The 19,014-nt window shown below is 36.5% G+C and overlaps 1 protein-coding gene across 1 annotated transcript in view; it reads right to left on the reverse strand.

Annotated features, from left to right (window-relative positions):
• LOC121415192 (sodium/potassium/calcium exchanger 2-like) overlaps positions 1-17,879 on the reverse strand; it is a 47,798-nt gene extending 29,919 nt beyond the window's left edge. Inside the window, exons 1-3 of the mRNA XM_041608356.1 lie at positions 17,776-17,879; positions 16,287-16,861; positions 9,438-9,575 (exon numbers count right to left, since the gene is read on the reverse strand). Coding sequence (XP_041464290.1) covers positions 9,438-9,575; positions 16,287-16,861; positions 17,776-17,833 — 771 coding nt within the window. The 5' untranslated portion in view covers positions 17,834-17,879. The remainder of the gene's footprint in view (positions 1-9,437; positions 9,576-16,286; positions 16,862-17,775) is intronic.
• Between the last annotated feature and the right edge of the window lie 1,135 nt (positions 17,880-19,014).

Here is a 19,014-nt window from a genome sequence, read left to right on the forward strand (position 1 = left end):
AAAGAAAGAAATACAGATAGATAGATAGATTGATTGACAGATAGATTGATTGATAGATTGATAGACAGATAGACAGATAGACAGATTGATAGATAGATACATTGCAATAATCAGTTTACAGTTTTTCAGTGTGTGTGTTCCCATCCTGAGGGGAAAAAATACTAAGTACTAAAAAAAACCCTGCAATATCTTATAAGACCTACTTATTATTTGCACAATGACCATTTTGAACTTTCTGAAGACTCTGAGTGGGTTATTCCAAGAAAAAAAGAAGGTTCATCTTCGTTGAAAGATAAGGGATGAATTCATCGGGTGTCACTCTCCTAGAGAGGCTCGGTAAGATGAAGAAGATTCTGGTGATGATGATGGATGACACGTTTCTCAGCTAGAAAACCATTTGGATGACATTTTGCGGTGACGCGGCCTTGCATCTCGGCCCCTGCTTCAAAAATGTGTAGCACTCTGCAATGACGCAGACACTTTGAAGATTGAGGGTGACGTAATCATTACGGAATAAAACAGAGATGGGGCAGGGACATTGGCCCAAATTCACAAAGGCGGTTTTAAAAACCCACGGTTGAGTCCATGGTTTATGCAGATTTCCTGTACAAATTACACTTAATTTACCATGTATCGGGCGCGTGTATGAATCATGTCCAATGCTGATGCGCGCTTTTGTCACATTGCGCTAAATTGACACCTGTTACCATGGTTAGATATGCTATTTTATTCATGAGTCCACTGTTTGAAGAGTGGACTCATGAATAAAAACGGTGGACTCATGAATCAAAAAGTGTTGATAACAGCGGCAACAGGCGTCAACTTGGCGCACTGTGACAAAAACGCGCATCAGGACTGGACATTTTTCATACACGCACCCGATACGCTCTAAATCAAGCGTAATTTATACGGTATAGGAAATCTGCATAAACCGTGGACTCAACCGTGGGTTTTTAAAACCACCTTTGTGAATTCGGGCCATTGAGTTTGACAATGTGATACTATCGTTCAACAAAGAAAACTGATTATACATGATATTTGGTGTTCATTTATCCTTTGGATTGTGCGTTTCTTTTTTTGATAAAACAGAATGAATGAAAAAATACATAAATGATTGAATATGACACAGTGGGGGCCTAAAAAAATTACATTGGTGGGTGGCCTTGGGGTGATTTTGCCCTCAAAATGCTCAAAAGAACCCTCAAAAATAAAGAAAGGTTACACATATACATACATATATATATATATATATATACATATATATATATTTGGGAAAAGTCCAGTGTACATAAGTAATGATATTAATAATAATGAAAAACGAATGATAATAATAACAATAATAATGACAACAACAATTATAATTAGACTTTCCTATTTGCACATCACTGGGTTGTGTATATAACTGTTTTGTGAAATATAAGCAGCATTTTAAAATGTCATAAATTTCTTATTTACATCCAATTTTGATGAAATTTTCTTCTTTGTGCTAGTTAGATTTTTTTCTCCTGATTCAAATCAACCGTTTCTAGAGTAGATTTAAGCTTTGATGTAATGGTAAAAACCTACGGTACCTTCATTCGCTGCTAATTATTTTGCAATAATTACAAACCATCTTTAATGTTCTTTGAAAACCCATTACCTGTAAAGTTCCTATGTCACCCACAAGCCATTAAATTGGTCATCAAAACATCCTTCAGAGATATGGCCTCAAAGACTTGCCAAAGACCTATATAAATCTATAGGAGAAACATATAATTGTTTCCTGATCGTTCTAGACAGAATCGATGCCAATCTCATTCAATTATTATTTTCTGACGTAGGAACACCCTCTCACGTTGTTTTACGTTCGTATCAGAAAGCTCATTACTCAACAAGACTGGTCCATCTGGGGGGTGTTTCACAAAGATTTAAGTATGACTTAAGTCGCACTTAAATGCCGACGCGTACAAGATATGCAACGCGCGATCTTATTGATAGATACCCAGTAGTGCGCGTCCTCATGACATGATCTGACCAATGCGGCCAAGCCTTTCATACCGTACGCAACCCGATATTTAAGTGCGACTCTAAGTCATACTTAAATCTTTGTGAAACACCCCCAGGGATTAACAAGAGGCAACGAGGTGTGGCACGCAAGAGTACGGTGGTCCAGATTGGATATACACTAAGGAATCAGTTCTAGGTGGAATGTAGGAGTTGCTACCCCTCTAGTCCTCCAAGCTAGGTGTCGATTCTTTATAGTCATCAATATATGATAACAGTCATCACACTGAATTTATATCTTCACTGAAAATAGTATTACCCCGGGGGGGGGGGGAGGAAGAGGTGTTTCAGAAAAGTATAAAGTCACACTTAATTCCTATTTGGGTAGGATGCAGTTCATAAAACAATATGGCATTGGTCAATCCGTGTTGAGGGGATGTGATCTTTCAGTCGATAAGACAATTTTTGTTCAGTTTTTGAGAGAGTAGTCAGCACCATAAGGTGTTAAAAAAGAAAGGAATTTTTAGAGCAATGTAGGACGAGCGAAATAAAACCAACACATGAATTTCAGTTTACACAGTTATGCATGACCTTTAGTCTATATCCTTCTACAATACTCCAAACTGTTATTTTTATTAATTTCAGATTCTCAGGTAACAATATAAAGGTGCAGTCAATGTTTGATCCAACTGAAGAATCATTTTGAGTGGTAGCAACTAAAATATTTCAGATATCACACTACTTTAAAAGATATAATGTAGACAAGAGGTAAACTACAGAACATTATCATTAATGTTATATTTACCCAAATAAAGAAAGTTGAATTAATCCATCTTCAGTAGATATCGAGTTATCAAACTGATTTTATATTTTGATGCACTACTAGTATTTGGTTCTACAAGATACCATACTTGAGGTAAGCCCTAAAATAAAGGCATAACAATTAGATTCATCCACACCGTGCTGCACTCATCCCGGATGAGGTGAATGGGTCCCCGGTAGGAATGATTTCTTGAATGCATCGAGCGCTGAAAGGCAGCTCGAGCTAAAGCCGGGGTAATGATGATGATAATAATAATGATAATAATAATGTGCCTCAGAATAGATTATTTCTAGATAGATGGCACTATAAAAATACCAATTATAATCATTATTTATAAATTTGAATAAAAATAAATGTTTATCATTATTCTCACAAATCTACAGAAGATGTAAAGTTATCAGATTGAATTGATTCATCATGGTGTTTATCTGCAGGCAATTTTTGTGAACATTTATTATTTTTTTTCTTGAGATTTGCTTTAATATACTGCACACCCTATAAGCACCTTAGCTAAATTTACTTAAAGAAAATCAAGTTTACATCTAGGGTAGATGTGAACATGCCACAATGGATTCTGATATATTTCACTCTACCGCTTCTATCTTCCACATGACATCAATACATGCTGGTCCAATGTACAGTTTTATTCACCAAAATCTCCCAATAGAAATAAATTCTAGATGTAAAAGATCTAGAGTAGATGTTAAGTAATTATATTAGAAATCAAATGGTTATATTGATGGAAAAAATAAATCTATTCATCTGGACTTACTTGTTGAAGCAGAGGACAGTTTCACGTCCGATCCGGGACGCTTCTTCAGCTCTTCTGAACTGGCGGGAATTCGTCGTTGCCGATTGGTGCCGAAGCACCGTCGATGTTATTGTCTTGGAGACGTCGAGGAATTTTTAGGTTACAGGATTGTAAATCCGAGAAAGGATATGTCGTAATCCTCCTCCTTTGTTGAGACAAAGGAGGAGGTTCCTGTAATCCGAAAAATTCCTCGACGTCTCCAAGACAATAACATCGACGGTGCTTCGGCGCCAATCGGCAACGACAAATTCCCGCCAGTTCAGAAGAGCTGAAGAAGCGTCCCGGATTGGACGTGAAACTGTCCTCTGCTTCAACAAGTAAGTCCACATGAATAGATTTATTTTTTCCATCAATATTTGACTTTCCTGGATGAATCAAAACATACATCAGTTTAAATGGTTATATTGTAATCATGAAACAAACATTTTTATACATACAATGACCTTTGACCTATGACCTCATAAAACCCCCAAATCTACTCAGATCATCTTGGCACCCATATCTATACGTATATAAGCTAAATTTGATGTTGTCAATTGGATCTTTGTTCTATGACCTTTGACCTTTAACCCAGTGACCCAAAGCTCAGACCAGTGTCACTCAAACATGCTTTCATGAAGCAAATTATGAGTTGATACACTAGCTGTACCTCTTTATTTTTCTTGAAGACCTCAGACATCATTGCACCATCTACAGTGGGCATAGAGAGCATAAAAATGATCACATGCTCTTTAAGAGTAGTATATGTATAGTGAATATAATCAAACCAACTTTATGGCCTATCATAAAGAAATGTGGCTACCCTAACACCTACACGTACTTGTACTTCATATTAATAATAAAATGCATTGCTGTTTCTATGGCAACAAACCATAAACAACGTCCCACCCACGAAACTTAGCATGACTGAGCAATATACTTAAGTCGTATCCCTCATTGCATTGTGTGTTTTATACACCATCGTCATTGAATTTGTTAACCTTCATATCGTAGGATACCGTGGCTATTTGCCACAATGCTGCATGGGATCAGGCTACAAATTGCTAAATTGCATTGGCTTTGATTTGGAGAGAAAGCGATGCGGTCCTGTGTTGTCTGTCGGCATGGTAACCGCATCCACAATGTCCGTGCCGCGCAACAATGAACGGTAGCCTTGGCGTGGTAGGATAGGCTAAGGTGAAATGAACTTGGATGCAGTGGTGGTGAGCTTTGATTCTAGGTTCGTTTGGCTTCGTTAATTAAAAGACAATGTCAGGAATGGCATTCATCTTTGGATGGAATGCAGCCACGTTGAGACTTTCACTCCTAACAGAAATCCACCAGTAGAATATTAATGTCGATAGCAATGGTACTTTATTGAGCTGAAAATTAAATGTTGCTTAAAGAACAAAAGGCAATTCATCAAATTTGATTGTGTGTTGTTGTTTTTGAGCGAAGCCCTGTAACGCACAAGTAAAAGTTAGCGATTAATCACGGGGCTGGTTTTTACAATTGATCATAAACAATCATCAATGCAATCAATCGTAGAAATGAGGCCAACGATCAAATCCCTAAGCTAAGCTTTCTTTTATAAGCCACTATAATCTTAAAAAAGTAAAAGATTGGTTAAAATACATCTACATTACCTATTTTTGTAAAAGAGCTGAGGCTGACTTTAATCAGTCACATTCATTTCTTATATCTCTGAGAGCTTCCAAATCGATCAATGGCATTAAATGAAACCTGTTCAATATAAATCTTCTTATAGGCTGCAATGGCAACTGAAGTAACGCTAATAATTTTGCTTGCTCATATAGTGCTAATAAGAACTCTCTGTTTATACCGCACGAGAATGCAGCTTAATTATCCTGGCCTTTTGTGTAGCTTAAATTGGTGTACAGTTATCACCAATCCACCATGGATTTTTTTTTTAAAGTAGCTGAAACAACCCTGTGGAGACATTTTATCCAATCAATTCTGACTCACCTAAAGAACATTCAGCTGGACCTCTGCTATGTTTATATTCAATATCTCTGAAATCCCTGACTCACTGTGCAGACATTTTAATTTCAAACCAACTGGACAACTTCCCTGCTACCCGCCCCCTCCCTTCACTTCTAATCCTACATCCCAGACAATATTGTGACAGCCGTTAGAAGGCATCCATGCGATTAAGTCGCAGCGAATCAATCAATCCGTGTTCATTTTCCCGATTAAGTGCAAGCGTTACATCAGCACGTCTCTGGTGTCGTCGGATCACAGATACCGGGGGTTAGTAAAGCGGGGTAATCGCTCCTCTCCCGTCATTGTTTGCATCAACTATGCTGTCATCGCCGGAGGGGAGAGCTCATTTCATGTCCATTTCCCCATGTTTTTTAATGTCAAGCATCGATGCCAGAAAAGCACTGTTGATGTGGAGGAACCTTTTATAGAGCTCTTTTTTCTTTAGTTGAGGCCGGTACATGAATATTCTTAGTTGCACCAGCACTCTCAAATTCCACTAGAATAAGTATACTACATTTTTTCTGTCAAACTTAATATAAAAAAATATGTAGAATTTGAGGACCTAAGGTACTAGCACCAGACCTGTCAACCTCTGGAAATAAAAAATTGTATTCTGTGATAAAAAAAAGCTGTATTTCATAATAAAATGCATGGTGCACTCGCTCATCGCGGTGCTCAGGCTGCATTCAAGCTAAAATGTAAACTGCTCATGCAGATGAAAAAAAAACAACAAACATTGAGACATCTCACCCTGGTTTTAACAAAATGATTGAAAAAAAAAACAAGTTATCTGAAATTACATTGATCCAATAACCATATTTGTGTAAGTTTTATGAAATAGAGGCATATAGAGATGATTTTTCTCAATAAATTACCATTTTGTAAAAAAAATATTTTTACAAAATCTTTTTTTTTAAAAGAAAACACGTACTGTCATATTTTGGTTGCAAAAACGTACTAAATACGCCAAAAACCTACTGGTTGGCAGCTCTGTAGCACTGATAAGAAATAAGTGGACTGAAATACGACATGTAGTATGCATGCTAATACGACTACAATTATGAGAGTTCTATCACATAGTCGTGATTCTACGACTGCATCCCCACTGGCTACAGGTAACACTTGAAAACAAATATTTGCTCCCTTTGTCTATATACTCGTCTAGCAGCGAGTAAAGAGCTGCATCATCTTTCATTACTTTACCCGATTTGCCACCTCATTAATTTTAAGGTCAAAGCTTAGGGAATAACTTTCTGTGACAGCTTCGGCCTGCACTGACAAATGACCGGTGATTATCCTTCATATATTCCCAGAATGCACCAGCTCTGATTGACCCCTCTGATCACTGGGTGTCTAACAGAGAAGCATGTGTGCGGACAGGCTCTATCAATCCAGTTCTAACTGGTTCCAATACCTGCGGATCTTCATAGATTTGAAGACAAAAGAAGTATAGCAACTGTGTGTACACGCTTGAGAGAAAATCAATTTTTTTAAATATATATCATATGAATAATTAATGTTTATAAGTGCAATGGACAGACAATATCATCTCTAAATGAATGAAGTATTCTGTCCATTGCAGGAGTGAAAAAAATATTCCATATTTGTTTCATAATGGCATCTAAAAACCGCTCATTGTCATTTTATTGTTTATGAGTTTGGATGCAAAAGTGCATGCAGCTGAAGCTGAGCATGCGCAAACATAACACATGCTGCAAACATGATTATGCGTAGTGAGTGTGCAATGGACAAAATCGTATGGATCTGATATTGCACAAACGATGACGATCATGACGTCATTGTAAAATGGGCTGAATAATCAATGTCAAACAACCAATCAAATAACAAGAATCTAAGAATGGTGTCATACTCCCTGACATTGTTGTTTCCCATTGTTTTTGAAGTTCTACTTTCTACAGACATTCCCACAATTAATTGACTTGCACAACTCCTAATATCTGAGTAAAACTTGATGTATTACAGAAGAGCACTTGGAGACTTCTCATAAAGTAAGAGTTAAAAGCACTATATATTTTATTACTATCATTTTTATTGTTTATCAGGAAGGAGGTGAGAGAAAAGCAAATTTCAAAGGCATTAACAAACATGACATCCACCCACGTTGCCCATAACGAAACTGTTTATATTTATAAGTGAAATATGAAGTGCCAATAAAGCCAGGCTAATCACCGGTGGTATATTTCTAGAAGAAGGCGTCATCAAGGCGTCGCTTGAGAATCTATATAGAACGTTCTGTAACGTTCCTTCTATATTTAGGGTTTAAAGGAGAATGAAACCATTGAAACAAGATAGCTTGTGTGAAAACAGAAAAGTTAAAATAACAGATCAACGAAAGTTTGAGAAAAATCGGACAAATAATGAGAAAGTTATGAGCATTTGAATATTGCGATCACTAATGCTATGGAGATAGCAAATTGGCAATGCGACAAAGATGTGTGATGTCACTTGTGAACAACTCTCCAATTACTTTAGTATATATTTCACTAGAATTGCCTCTTTTATCACATCTATCCATATATAATGTGTTCTGTTTACATGAGGGCATGTAATACATATTTTTTAAGAATACATCATGGATAAAGAGTTTGTATCATCATAAGAAAAAGCAAAAAGAGACATTTTGAGGGTATTTTATAGTCCACCAAAGGGAAAGTTGTTCATCAGTGACATCACACATCCTTGTCGCATTGCCAATGGGAGGATCACCATAGCATTAGTGATTGCAATATTCAACTGCTCATAACTTTCTCACTATTTGTCCGATTTTTCTCAAACTTTCTTAATTCTTATACTTTGATTTTTCTGTTTCTACACAAGCCTATTTGTTCCAAAGGTTTCATTCCCCTTTAATGACTTCATGTAATACCCCACAAGGGCAGGGGATTGGACGATTGTGGCACTTTTTTCAATGGCATGGTTATCAAAAAGATTCCTTGAGCTGGAGCTAGCTACCTACTAGATCGGAGCTGTTAAAGTATTCAATGATTTTCTAGTTATTCTACCTTCAGGAGCCTGTTTCATAAAGACGTGGAATAACGGTAATTTGCCATTATGGCTATTACCATGGAAACCTCCATCTTTATCAGGTGCTGAGCCCTGTTTTGGCAGGGTAGTAACCATCATAAGGTTAGTTAAATAATACAAGCCTTTATGATACAAGGGCCCCCAGGGCGGGGCTGGAATAATTTATACAATCCGGATTGACCACTTTTAGTCTATCAATCAGACCTCTCACGAATTCTTACCTTTATTTTAGGGTCCCGTCTTACAAAGAGTTGTGATTGATTCAATAAATCTCAATTATATGGAAATCCATCATTGTCATAATTTTCTTACCAAAAATACCAAATTTTCAAGACAACAATGAACATATGAGTATCCATCATATCTAGAAAACATTTTGAACAAACATGCATTTTAGATGTTGGCGTAGTTGGCTTTCCATAGTTGTGGTTGATCGGATCAATCGCAACTCTTTGTAAGACGGGCCCCAGATCTGTAAAGCATGAAAAGATCTATAAATCCAAATCCAAACCTAGATCTGCAACTTCCGAGTTCAATCCTTACCCACAGACAGAATCAGCTCTCCATCAAATTCTTTAACAGATTGAATCCAACTATCCATAGCTTTTGTAAAAAAATATTTGATCCTCTGGTATAAAATAGACTGCATGCTTGGGGAAATGTATCTGATGCTGATAAATAGATAATGGTTGGACCAGCTTTGCTTTCTAGTAAAAGACAAGTGTCCTATGTCCCTCCCCCCGATCCTCACCTGCCTATCAAAATGATTGTGGTCAAATTGACCGTACTTACCATCCGTCTGACGTCTGGTAGTGTGAAGTAGAGTAGGTATACCAACGGTGCAAGAAGGATGTATGTCACGCGTTTCCTCCATCCCTGGGGCCAACTGATATCAAGAGGCTCTTCGACTTCCATGTCGGCCATGTCCGGCTGCAACAGGGAATGCAATCAATAAGGCACAGAATTTAATCAATCAATCAATGATATATATTAAATGCATCTGCCATGTCATGCTGCAATAAGGAATAAAAATCATAATAATAATAAAAATAATAATAACCATATTCCTAATGCGCACTTATCCGCTCCATGGAATCCTTTACCAGTCAATTTTATTATTACCCTCAACTTTAGCCGCACTGCCTTTAGGCACTCAAGCATTTGAGGAATTTCTTCCTACCAGTACCCATTTACCTCACCTGGGTTGAGTGCAGCACAATGTGGGTAAATTTCTTGCTGAAGGAAAACGTGCCATGGCTGGGAATTGAATCCACGTCCCTCATATTCAAAGACAAGAGTCTTAACCATTACACCAACATGCCCCCATCAATCCAAGAATTTAATCACTCAATGAAATACCATCAAAGCTTGAAATACAATGAATGCATAAAGCAATGCCATTAAATGATCAATCAAATTCCATGATACTGCCCTCCTCCCCTATGATATGATTTATCAATATTATAATCGATTTACACTGCAAAAACTCTGGTGTTGATTTAACACTAGCCTGGAATCTATATACCTCCACACCAGAGAAGTATTGAAACACCAGCAGCTTGGAATCAATCCGATGATGTTTTGATACAAATTGGTGTTGTATAAACACCTATATGGTGTTAGACCAAAACCAAACTGGTGTTGTTTAACACTTCTCTGGTGTGGACATATAGATCCGGGCTTGTGTTAAATCAACACCAGTTTTTGTAGTGTATGATTAAACTATGGTCCTTGTATTCTCCAGTGAATCTATGAATTCATAATTCATTGATTTAAAACAGTTCCATAAAATGCAATCAATATGTAATTTCCTCCCCATCATCAATCTATAGAAAAGTAATTAATCACCAATGCAACTGATCGATGAGTATGATAATTGAAAATTACAGTGAAACCTGTCTCCAAGACCACTTCATTAAACTTAAATCAATGTATATATATGTCCATCAATCATAATACAAATACATTATTAATGAAACTTGTTCATAGTATAAGGGATGAAGAATAATATAATCAATTAGAATAGTATAAAAAATCAATTAAAACAATGTTTTAAAAATAATAATTCAACAAAACTATATTAATTCAGTGTATATTCACTACTTCAAATGGCATCAATTCCATAGAATATTTCTACTATTAGAATAGTACCAATAATCAATTGAAACACTGTTTTAAAAAATAATTCCACAAAACTATATTAATTCAGTGTTTATTCACTACTTCAAATGGCATCTCTCTATCAAATACTTAAAAAAAAATCCATATTTCATTGTTCGAAGTAGACACCAGAAATAAAATAGTCCGAAAATTTGTTTTGCCTAATTGATTGTGGGCCCAGCAGCCGCTATGCAGCGCCAGATCGATGAGGCTCTGTCCCTTTCATTGTTGAACGTCAAACAGGGTAGCAGCAACTTCCATCTTTTAACGTCTTTTGCTCTCACGCAGCCGGGCTGTGAACCCCCGACCTCCCGGTTGTGAGACGAACGCTCTACCAACTGAGCCAACACACACTGGTCTTCAAAGCTTTCATTTATTACCAATGATCGCAAGCAAAAGAAACTAAACACTTGCACTGTAAACATGAAAAGTGGTACCTCTCCAATTTTCTGAGTATGACCACATTATCTCTTCAATGTTCCAAGTATCAACACATTTTTTATCCATTGCATACCCTTCTCCTTTTACTTAAGCACCTATATGAAACTTGGGCGCCACCTTGTTTCAAGTACCATCCTTTACAGGGTGAAAACTTCATGAATACTAAAGCAGCTCAAACATTTAATTTTTTACGCAGACGATTACGGTTATATTTCATCACATTCTATTGATGTAACGGATAAGGGGGACATGGAACTTTTGCCAATTTGATGAAAACCATGTTATCGCATGTAGTGTGGACAATACATTTAGTTTCACTCAAATTATTTACAAAGAGCAAACACCCTTGTATTACGGCACTTTCTTCCTGAAATATAAACAACTTCAAAGGACGATGTTCCGGCACTGTTATGTTCGATGTTTTTTTATTCATAATGAAGACATGCACTTGCTTGCTACATACTTTAGGGGTGCAGTCACCCTGTATCTGAATGCCTTTCACGTAAAACAATATCCAATTTGGAGAAGAAGATTTATTCCCCGACCACCTTGTGACGATATCGATCTTTATCTCAGACAAAATAGAGAAAGAGAAAGGGAGGGAAGAGAGGGATAGAGAGAGAGAGAGAGGGGCGGAGGAGAACAGTGGAAAGGATGCTGATTGGTATATCTTGGTGCTTTAGCAAAGCGAAAAGTGAGATTTTTCACATAAAAGCAATGAAAATGACACTCAGATGAGATGCCCTCAAATTGACAGAATTATTGAATAATATACCCTAGAGGATCACTATCTTTGGGCCGTATCAGAGAACTACAGTAGTTATTATAGCTACATGTATGACGTAATTACATTGGACGTGAATAGATAGCCTGAATGATTCGCTTAACCCCTACAAGCAAGTCCCAAATTTACACTTAAAATTTTGTTAAATATCAGTTTGCATGAAAGACAGCCGTGTACTGTCCACTTTCTACATGAGGTCCTTCTCCTATGAATTCAGAAGTCAACATAACAAAGTCACTCATGATGAAGAGCAACTGTTCAATATGAGTCAGATTTGCAATTTGAAGTACAATTACTACACTCTTTTTTACACATTTCTTCGAAAGGGGTTATTGGAAAACTTTAAGTACACTCACTATTAAAATACAAACGACTTAAATTGTACATGTTATCTTTTTACCACATTTATATTCATTCAAGTTTTAATGTTTCATGTAACTCTTCTTTCCTTTCACCTTCTTGCTCATTAAATTTTCATTGTTTTTTAGTACCTTGTAGTCACGTTTTAATAGTCTCTCTAGGGACACCAGTGCAGACACACTCAATTGCCATAAATTTCTTATCAACGAATTCTTAGAAATAATATTCTTGTAGATTTTGCTAACTTGATTTTCTGTAAAACAGGTATACAACATAAAATCATGCTTTTTTCCTTTCTTCAGAAATGTGGCATCACCAGTATTATACCAATACCACTTGCATCTCTGTATTATGATTTGGATATTAGGATTATTTGCAAAAGTAAAAATTTTACTCTTTTTTCAGGGTCTGATTGATAGATATTATATCTACAGTGTATCTTATCTGCACACTATATACTATCAGACATTACAATATGTACATCCCCATACAAATATTGAGTTTATGTATGCGTGGGTGTGTGGGTTGAGGTGGGAGGGGGTGATCAGCTTTTTTCTTCGAAGAGGAACCGCTAGACTAAACAGAACATCAAAACAATCTAACTCGATCAACAGGTTGTTTTAGACCATAGAGGTGTCTGGCGAGTGGCCTTTTCACCAATAGCTTTGCTATATCAGCCAATCACACACAAGGATTTCAGTAGCTTATAACAGATGCCAGTGCAAACCACCATCAAGAACCTCCGTGAACATCCCCCCCCTCCTGCCCCGATGGTGTACTGATAAACCTGTACATGTAGATAGTGGCATTCAAACATGAATAGTTCGCTGATGCACATAATCAGCAATTATGCACGACAATTCTAAGTGGGGGAAGCTATTAAAGATGGACGGCCATTGCCGGGCGCGGGTATGACCTTTTCAAGGTATTCTGGCGGGATTGCAAGTCGTGACAGAGCAAATAATTGCATAAGAATAATGCATGGTAAATGAAGTTATCTTCTCGTAAGGAAGTTTGCAAATGAATTGAGATAAAAATTGAAAGAAAAAAACATTTGTGCAAAAAAGAAAGTTTTTTAATTTCAACATTGGCTCAGTAGCCAATCAAAATCAAGGTTTCATATAAGTTAAAATTATAATAAAGCCCGGGGTGACAAAGTCACTTCATAAAATTTGCCCCAAAATATAATTCATAATAACTTCATTTTTTTCAAGCAGATTATAACAGACACATCTTTGATGCACTTTCCCAGGATTTTCATGTTGTTGGATGTTACTGGTTGTATTTGGAGAAAACTCGTCTTCTACAGCATTGACTGGGGGGGGGGTGCCATTAGTTTTGTGACATGGCCACTCCAATGTAAATATTCAGGCCAATATTACTTCCCGACACATAAATCACACCTACATATTACTCTCATGTTTGGAATTATAAATAGAAAAGTAATTAATTGCAAATTTAAGAGCAAAAATACATCCATGAGAGAGAGCTATTCGGAAGACATACCTATAAATCAAGCAAAGCTCATCATGATTATTACGGCCATGACATGTGTGATGGACCAGTTTCACAAAGTGAATATTGATGTTCAAATTCCATATCATCCCGCACAATACAAACATGATTTGATAATCTAATCTATTTTTATCGAAGCGTTAAGGAAAATGAGAAGTTAATTCAAACATTTCTCCCAGTTTTTTAATATTCCCTTCTCCCCCTAACCTATGTAGTTACTGCCCCCTTTTCTTTCCTTGTTATTCAAACCTATTTTGCCGTTCTTCATATATGGTCTAGATTGTCTTATTTTACTTTTAATTACATACGATTAAGATTATTATAAATTTATCCTAAGGGACTTACAATTACAAGCTTCGCTTTTTAATAAGTCCCTCATTTTCATTTTTACATGCTAACTGTAATCTATAATTTGTATAATCATCAAAATGTATCTGGAACAAAAAGAATTGTATATATTCCATCTATTTCCTACGAATTTGTTAATTATTGAAGTATTCTTATGACACTTATTCTGTTTTGTACATTCATACATATGTATATATATGTTTGTTATGTTTAATATCAGAAAATGTAAGTGAAATAAACTAAACTGAACTGAACTTTATTTATTGATATCCTATGAATTACTTGAAAAAGAGACAGTGCAGTATCTAAACAGACTTTCAAATATCTGGTTTTAAGATTCACATACAGACAAAAATGTCAGGTGGCAACGATATTACCTATATGTTGTGACTATACATTATTGTATTAAATATACTATGTGAGAATGATTTAAAAGTAAATCCTGTATGTACAAATTAAAAAAAGGTGTTTTGTGGAGGAAAATTGTTTTTATGTATTGATCTATCTTTTCTGTTCTCTGACACATTATCAAAAACAGATTTTAACAGATGTTCTATATATTTATCTGACAAATTTGTTTTCAATCCCAAAGCTGACCACATGAATGATTTTCATTCTATGTTAAAAACACATTTTAGTCTCGTTATTGAAGAAGGTTAAAAAAAACATAGGCAAGGTTGTGTATCAGTCTCTGTTAGTCTGCCTGTGCAGCAATCACTTACGTCATAAACATCGCTAACATAAACATGACGAGACAAAACAAAAGAGAGGGCAATTTGCTCCTCGATTAGCGTCTAAATAAGCATCTTTCTGGACAGTTGATACATTGTCTGCCAAGAACCTCCATCATGTCTCCAATCAGCGTTACTTTAATGGACAAGATCACAGGAGATCCTGCCAGTGAGGTATATTGAATTTGAGAGAGACTAATTCTATTTTGGAATTAGATTGGGTGTTTGACTTGGTTGGGCATTGGTAAAGCTAATTTGCAGCTCTCTTGGTTTCCCTGGACACACAAGGGTCGGCAAAAGGCTCTACGAGCGCGTCTTCCGCAAAAGGTTAAGTCGTGTATCATCTTCCACTTGCCGAGCTCTCTTATCTATCTCTCTTTCCCTTGATACACGAATGCTCAGCCCGGGTTGTGACGTATTGCGTTGCCAGGATGCTTCGAATAAACCATCTCCCTGTTTGCGGAGAAGTTTGTTCATGCATGCATGTGTTTCGGTTCATTTTTTCAGGAGTGACGGAGAGTTCACCATGGATTTGAAAATGGATGATTGAAGTGAAAGAAACACTTGTGCTATGCTGCAATTTGAAATTTAAATGGTTTTTGATCAAAATTTCAATTCTTATATGGTTTTGCCTGTCAGATAACTATGTATTTTTTTCTTTTGCAACAATTGTTCATAATAATTGAGAATTGCTTTCTAAATATTCACAACACCTGTGAATGGTCCATGGTATATACATGTAACCACAAAAAAAATGATTTCATATGACATTTTTAGCAATCCCTAACTAGAGCATTTGTTTCAAATGGTCAAGCACCAAGAGTTCACATCATAGGAGAATAGAGTATCACAAATTACTACGGATGTCACCTTGGTACAAACTATGAACATCAAGATATTTTTATCTCTAGGATTTCTTTCCGACATATTTTTCAGTGATGGTGTATTAGCTCAGTTGGTAGGGTAATGGTCGTCTATATGACTCATGTTCAAAACCAAGGCAGTGTGCTATTGCTCTTTGGAAAAGAACATCAACACATCCCCACAAGTGACAACTGCAAAACTATCTATCGTCTGGTAAATGCAAATATTCTTGCTATCTTTATAGTTATCTATATAGTTAGTCAAGTAAAACAACTCAAACATGCCATTTTCATATTGTTGGCCTAAAAATGGTTGGCCTAATGGTCCCCAAAAGGGGACCAGTGCCATCTAGACATTTTAGTGATATTCCTCTTCTAGCATAAGGTCAAGAATATTTCCTTTAAATATATGTACAAAAATTAATGTTCTTTGACCTACCTGATCTGTACTTTCTTGAGACTCCATGTTATTGACAGCAGCATTTGCAGTCAACTGCTCCGTGCTCTTCTCAAACTCCTGATCCACTCCATTGGCGATAGGTCCAACATTACTATCAGTGTTCGTTCCACCATTGGTGGCGCCATTCACTATGATTGTCGTTTCGCACAAGCCATTTCCATTGCCCTTCATATGGTCCGTTGGCTTGTTTGTCTGGAGATGCGTTGCATCGTTACCGAGTTGGTCAACGTCCGTAATGTTCCGATGATGTCCGTTGAGAGGTGGTAGTGGTGTCAGCGTTATCCCGTTCCCGGTCTTGACGCTAAGGGGACTATCGCACGCTTGCGACACTGTTGTAATCTGCGTGGGTTCGTCCATGATTATGTCCCCGTTGGTGTATCCATTGTGATACGATATTGTTAGTTTTTGATTTGACCTCGCACTCTCTGGTCTGCTTGCGGGTTGTTCGTTAGGCTGTTGAGACTTGCCGTTGCCTGTGGCTTGGGGAAGGCCAGCCTTGTGCTGTGTCTTTGCCATCACTTGGAGCTGCATAGCCTTGTCTTCAACGACGTCCGCTGATAGAAAAAGATTTCATCAAACAACATGAACATTTTGGTCAGATCTACAGAACCCCTCCCCCACCCCTACCCCTCAAGAAAAAATTGCATCTCTTCTTTTCATAATGGGCAATGGCTTTCAAAAATATCTTCCATAACTATAAAGAATCACATTTGAAAAACTAAGCTGTGTAGAAAATATTCTTCAATATTATCTCTTACATCAATTCTTTTACAAAAACTATACAGACCATGCATCTGAAAAGCTTGATCTGATTTCTTCCCCCAAAACTTAATAAAATAAATAATAAATTAAAATAATGAAAATAATAACAATATAAGTGTAAAAGGGTAGGTGTTTGTCCCTTGAGTATTCTAAATTTCCTTTATATTTTTTTACTCTTTTATTCCCCATGACCACATCTTACAAAGAGTTGTGATTGATCTGATCAACCAAAACTATGGACGGGCAGCAACGTCAACATCTAAAAATGCGAATTGGTTCAAAATATTTTCTGTATACGATGTACATACACACATTAATCGTTCTCTTGAAGATTCAGTGTGACTCCCTTTGTTTACTAAGGAGATTGTGCAAATTTCCTGCAGAAAAAAATAATGGTATGGATGGATTTCCATATGGTTGAGATTGATTGGATCATGGACTCTTTGTAAGACCGGGCCCATATCTTGTTCCTTGTCCGGAACCACTCCCCACACCTGGGGACCGTTTCATAAAGGACTTGCAACTGTTGTAACTTTGTCATTATGGCAACTACCATGGCGACCTTGATTCTGATTGGCTACTGAGCCCTGTTACCATGGTACATGTAGTTGCCATAATGGCAAAGATACAACAGTTGTAAGTCCTTTATGAAAGGGTCCCCAGCTCTTGAAAAAAATTGTTCAAATTGAAAGATTTTGATACTCACAGTCACTTAAAGGGTCCAGTGTGTGTAACATGAGCTGTAGGGCACCATGACGGAACATGCTGGCATTGTTGCGGAAGTGGGGTAGACTTACTCTCCGGTCGTTCTGTATAGGGGATAACAAGAATGAATAAATGGTCGTGAAAGATGATGATAAAATAAAAGGTGATGATGATGATGAAAGGACAAGTCCACCCCAACAAAATCTTGATTTGAATAAAAAGAAAAAAATTCAACAAGCACAACACTAAAAATTTCATCAAAATCGGATGTAAAATAAGAAAGTTATTGGATGTTATTTGGATGTAACTGGCTCGTTCATATAACTATTTTGTTGAAAATAAGCGAAACTTTGAAATGTCATAACTTTTTTATTTTACATCCGATTTTGATGAAATTTTCAGAATTGTGCTTGTCTGATTTTTCTCTATTGATTCAAATCAACATTTTTCTGAGGTGGACTTGACCTTTAAGAAAGGAAGGACAAAATGAATAAGGAAATTCCATATGTGCAAAAAAAAAAAAAAAAAAATCAGTAGGGAAAATTGTAACAGCTTCAGGAAAGACATGCAGTGGCAAATGAACACTTACTACTGTGAGTAATAAAGACAATAAAAAATAAAAAGTGATGATTAAAAAAAATGCTCTAAGGGCTCTTGTCTTACAAATAGTTGCGATTGATTGTATCAATTGCAACTAAGGAAAGTAAGTAAAGTCAACATCTAAAATGTATGTTTGTTTAAAAAAATTGGATATGAATGTATATCCATAAATTCATTGTTTTTTGACAATTTGACATGTTCTCCTTTGTTTACAAAGGACATTTTGAAAATTTCCTGTAGAAAAAATTGTGACACTGATGGATTTCCATAGAGTTACGATTGGTTGGATCAATCATAACTCTTTGTAAGACGTGGCCCAGATCTTTGAAGCCTGGCAGTCTCTATGAACTACTCATGGAGGTACAGATCTTTCCTCGGGTCTATGCATTATTCAGTTTTCAGTCTTCAAAACTATTTTCTGCTTATATCTCAAATACATGTTCAGCAGTTAGAAAACATGGTTAAAATCAATGGTGATTAAAAAATTAGTTTGAATATTGTGTTGCTCAGAAATGACACAATATAATGCATTGTACACTGTTTCTACCCATGGACCCTATTTCATAAAAGGGTTGCTTAGTGATAGCTTGCTGGAATATCACCTTTCAATCAGGAAGCAGAATTTTCACTGCTGTCATGG

This window comes from Lytechinus variegatus, chromosome 5 (assembly GCF_018143015.1).
Source record: "Lytechinus variegatus isolate NC3 chromosome 5, Lvar_3.0, whole genome shotgun sequence".
NCBI lineage: Eukaryota > Metazoa > Echinodermata > Echinoidea > Temnopleuroida > Toxopneustidae > Lytechinus > Lytechinus variegatus.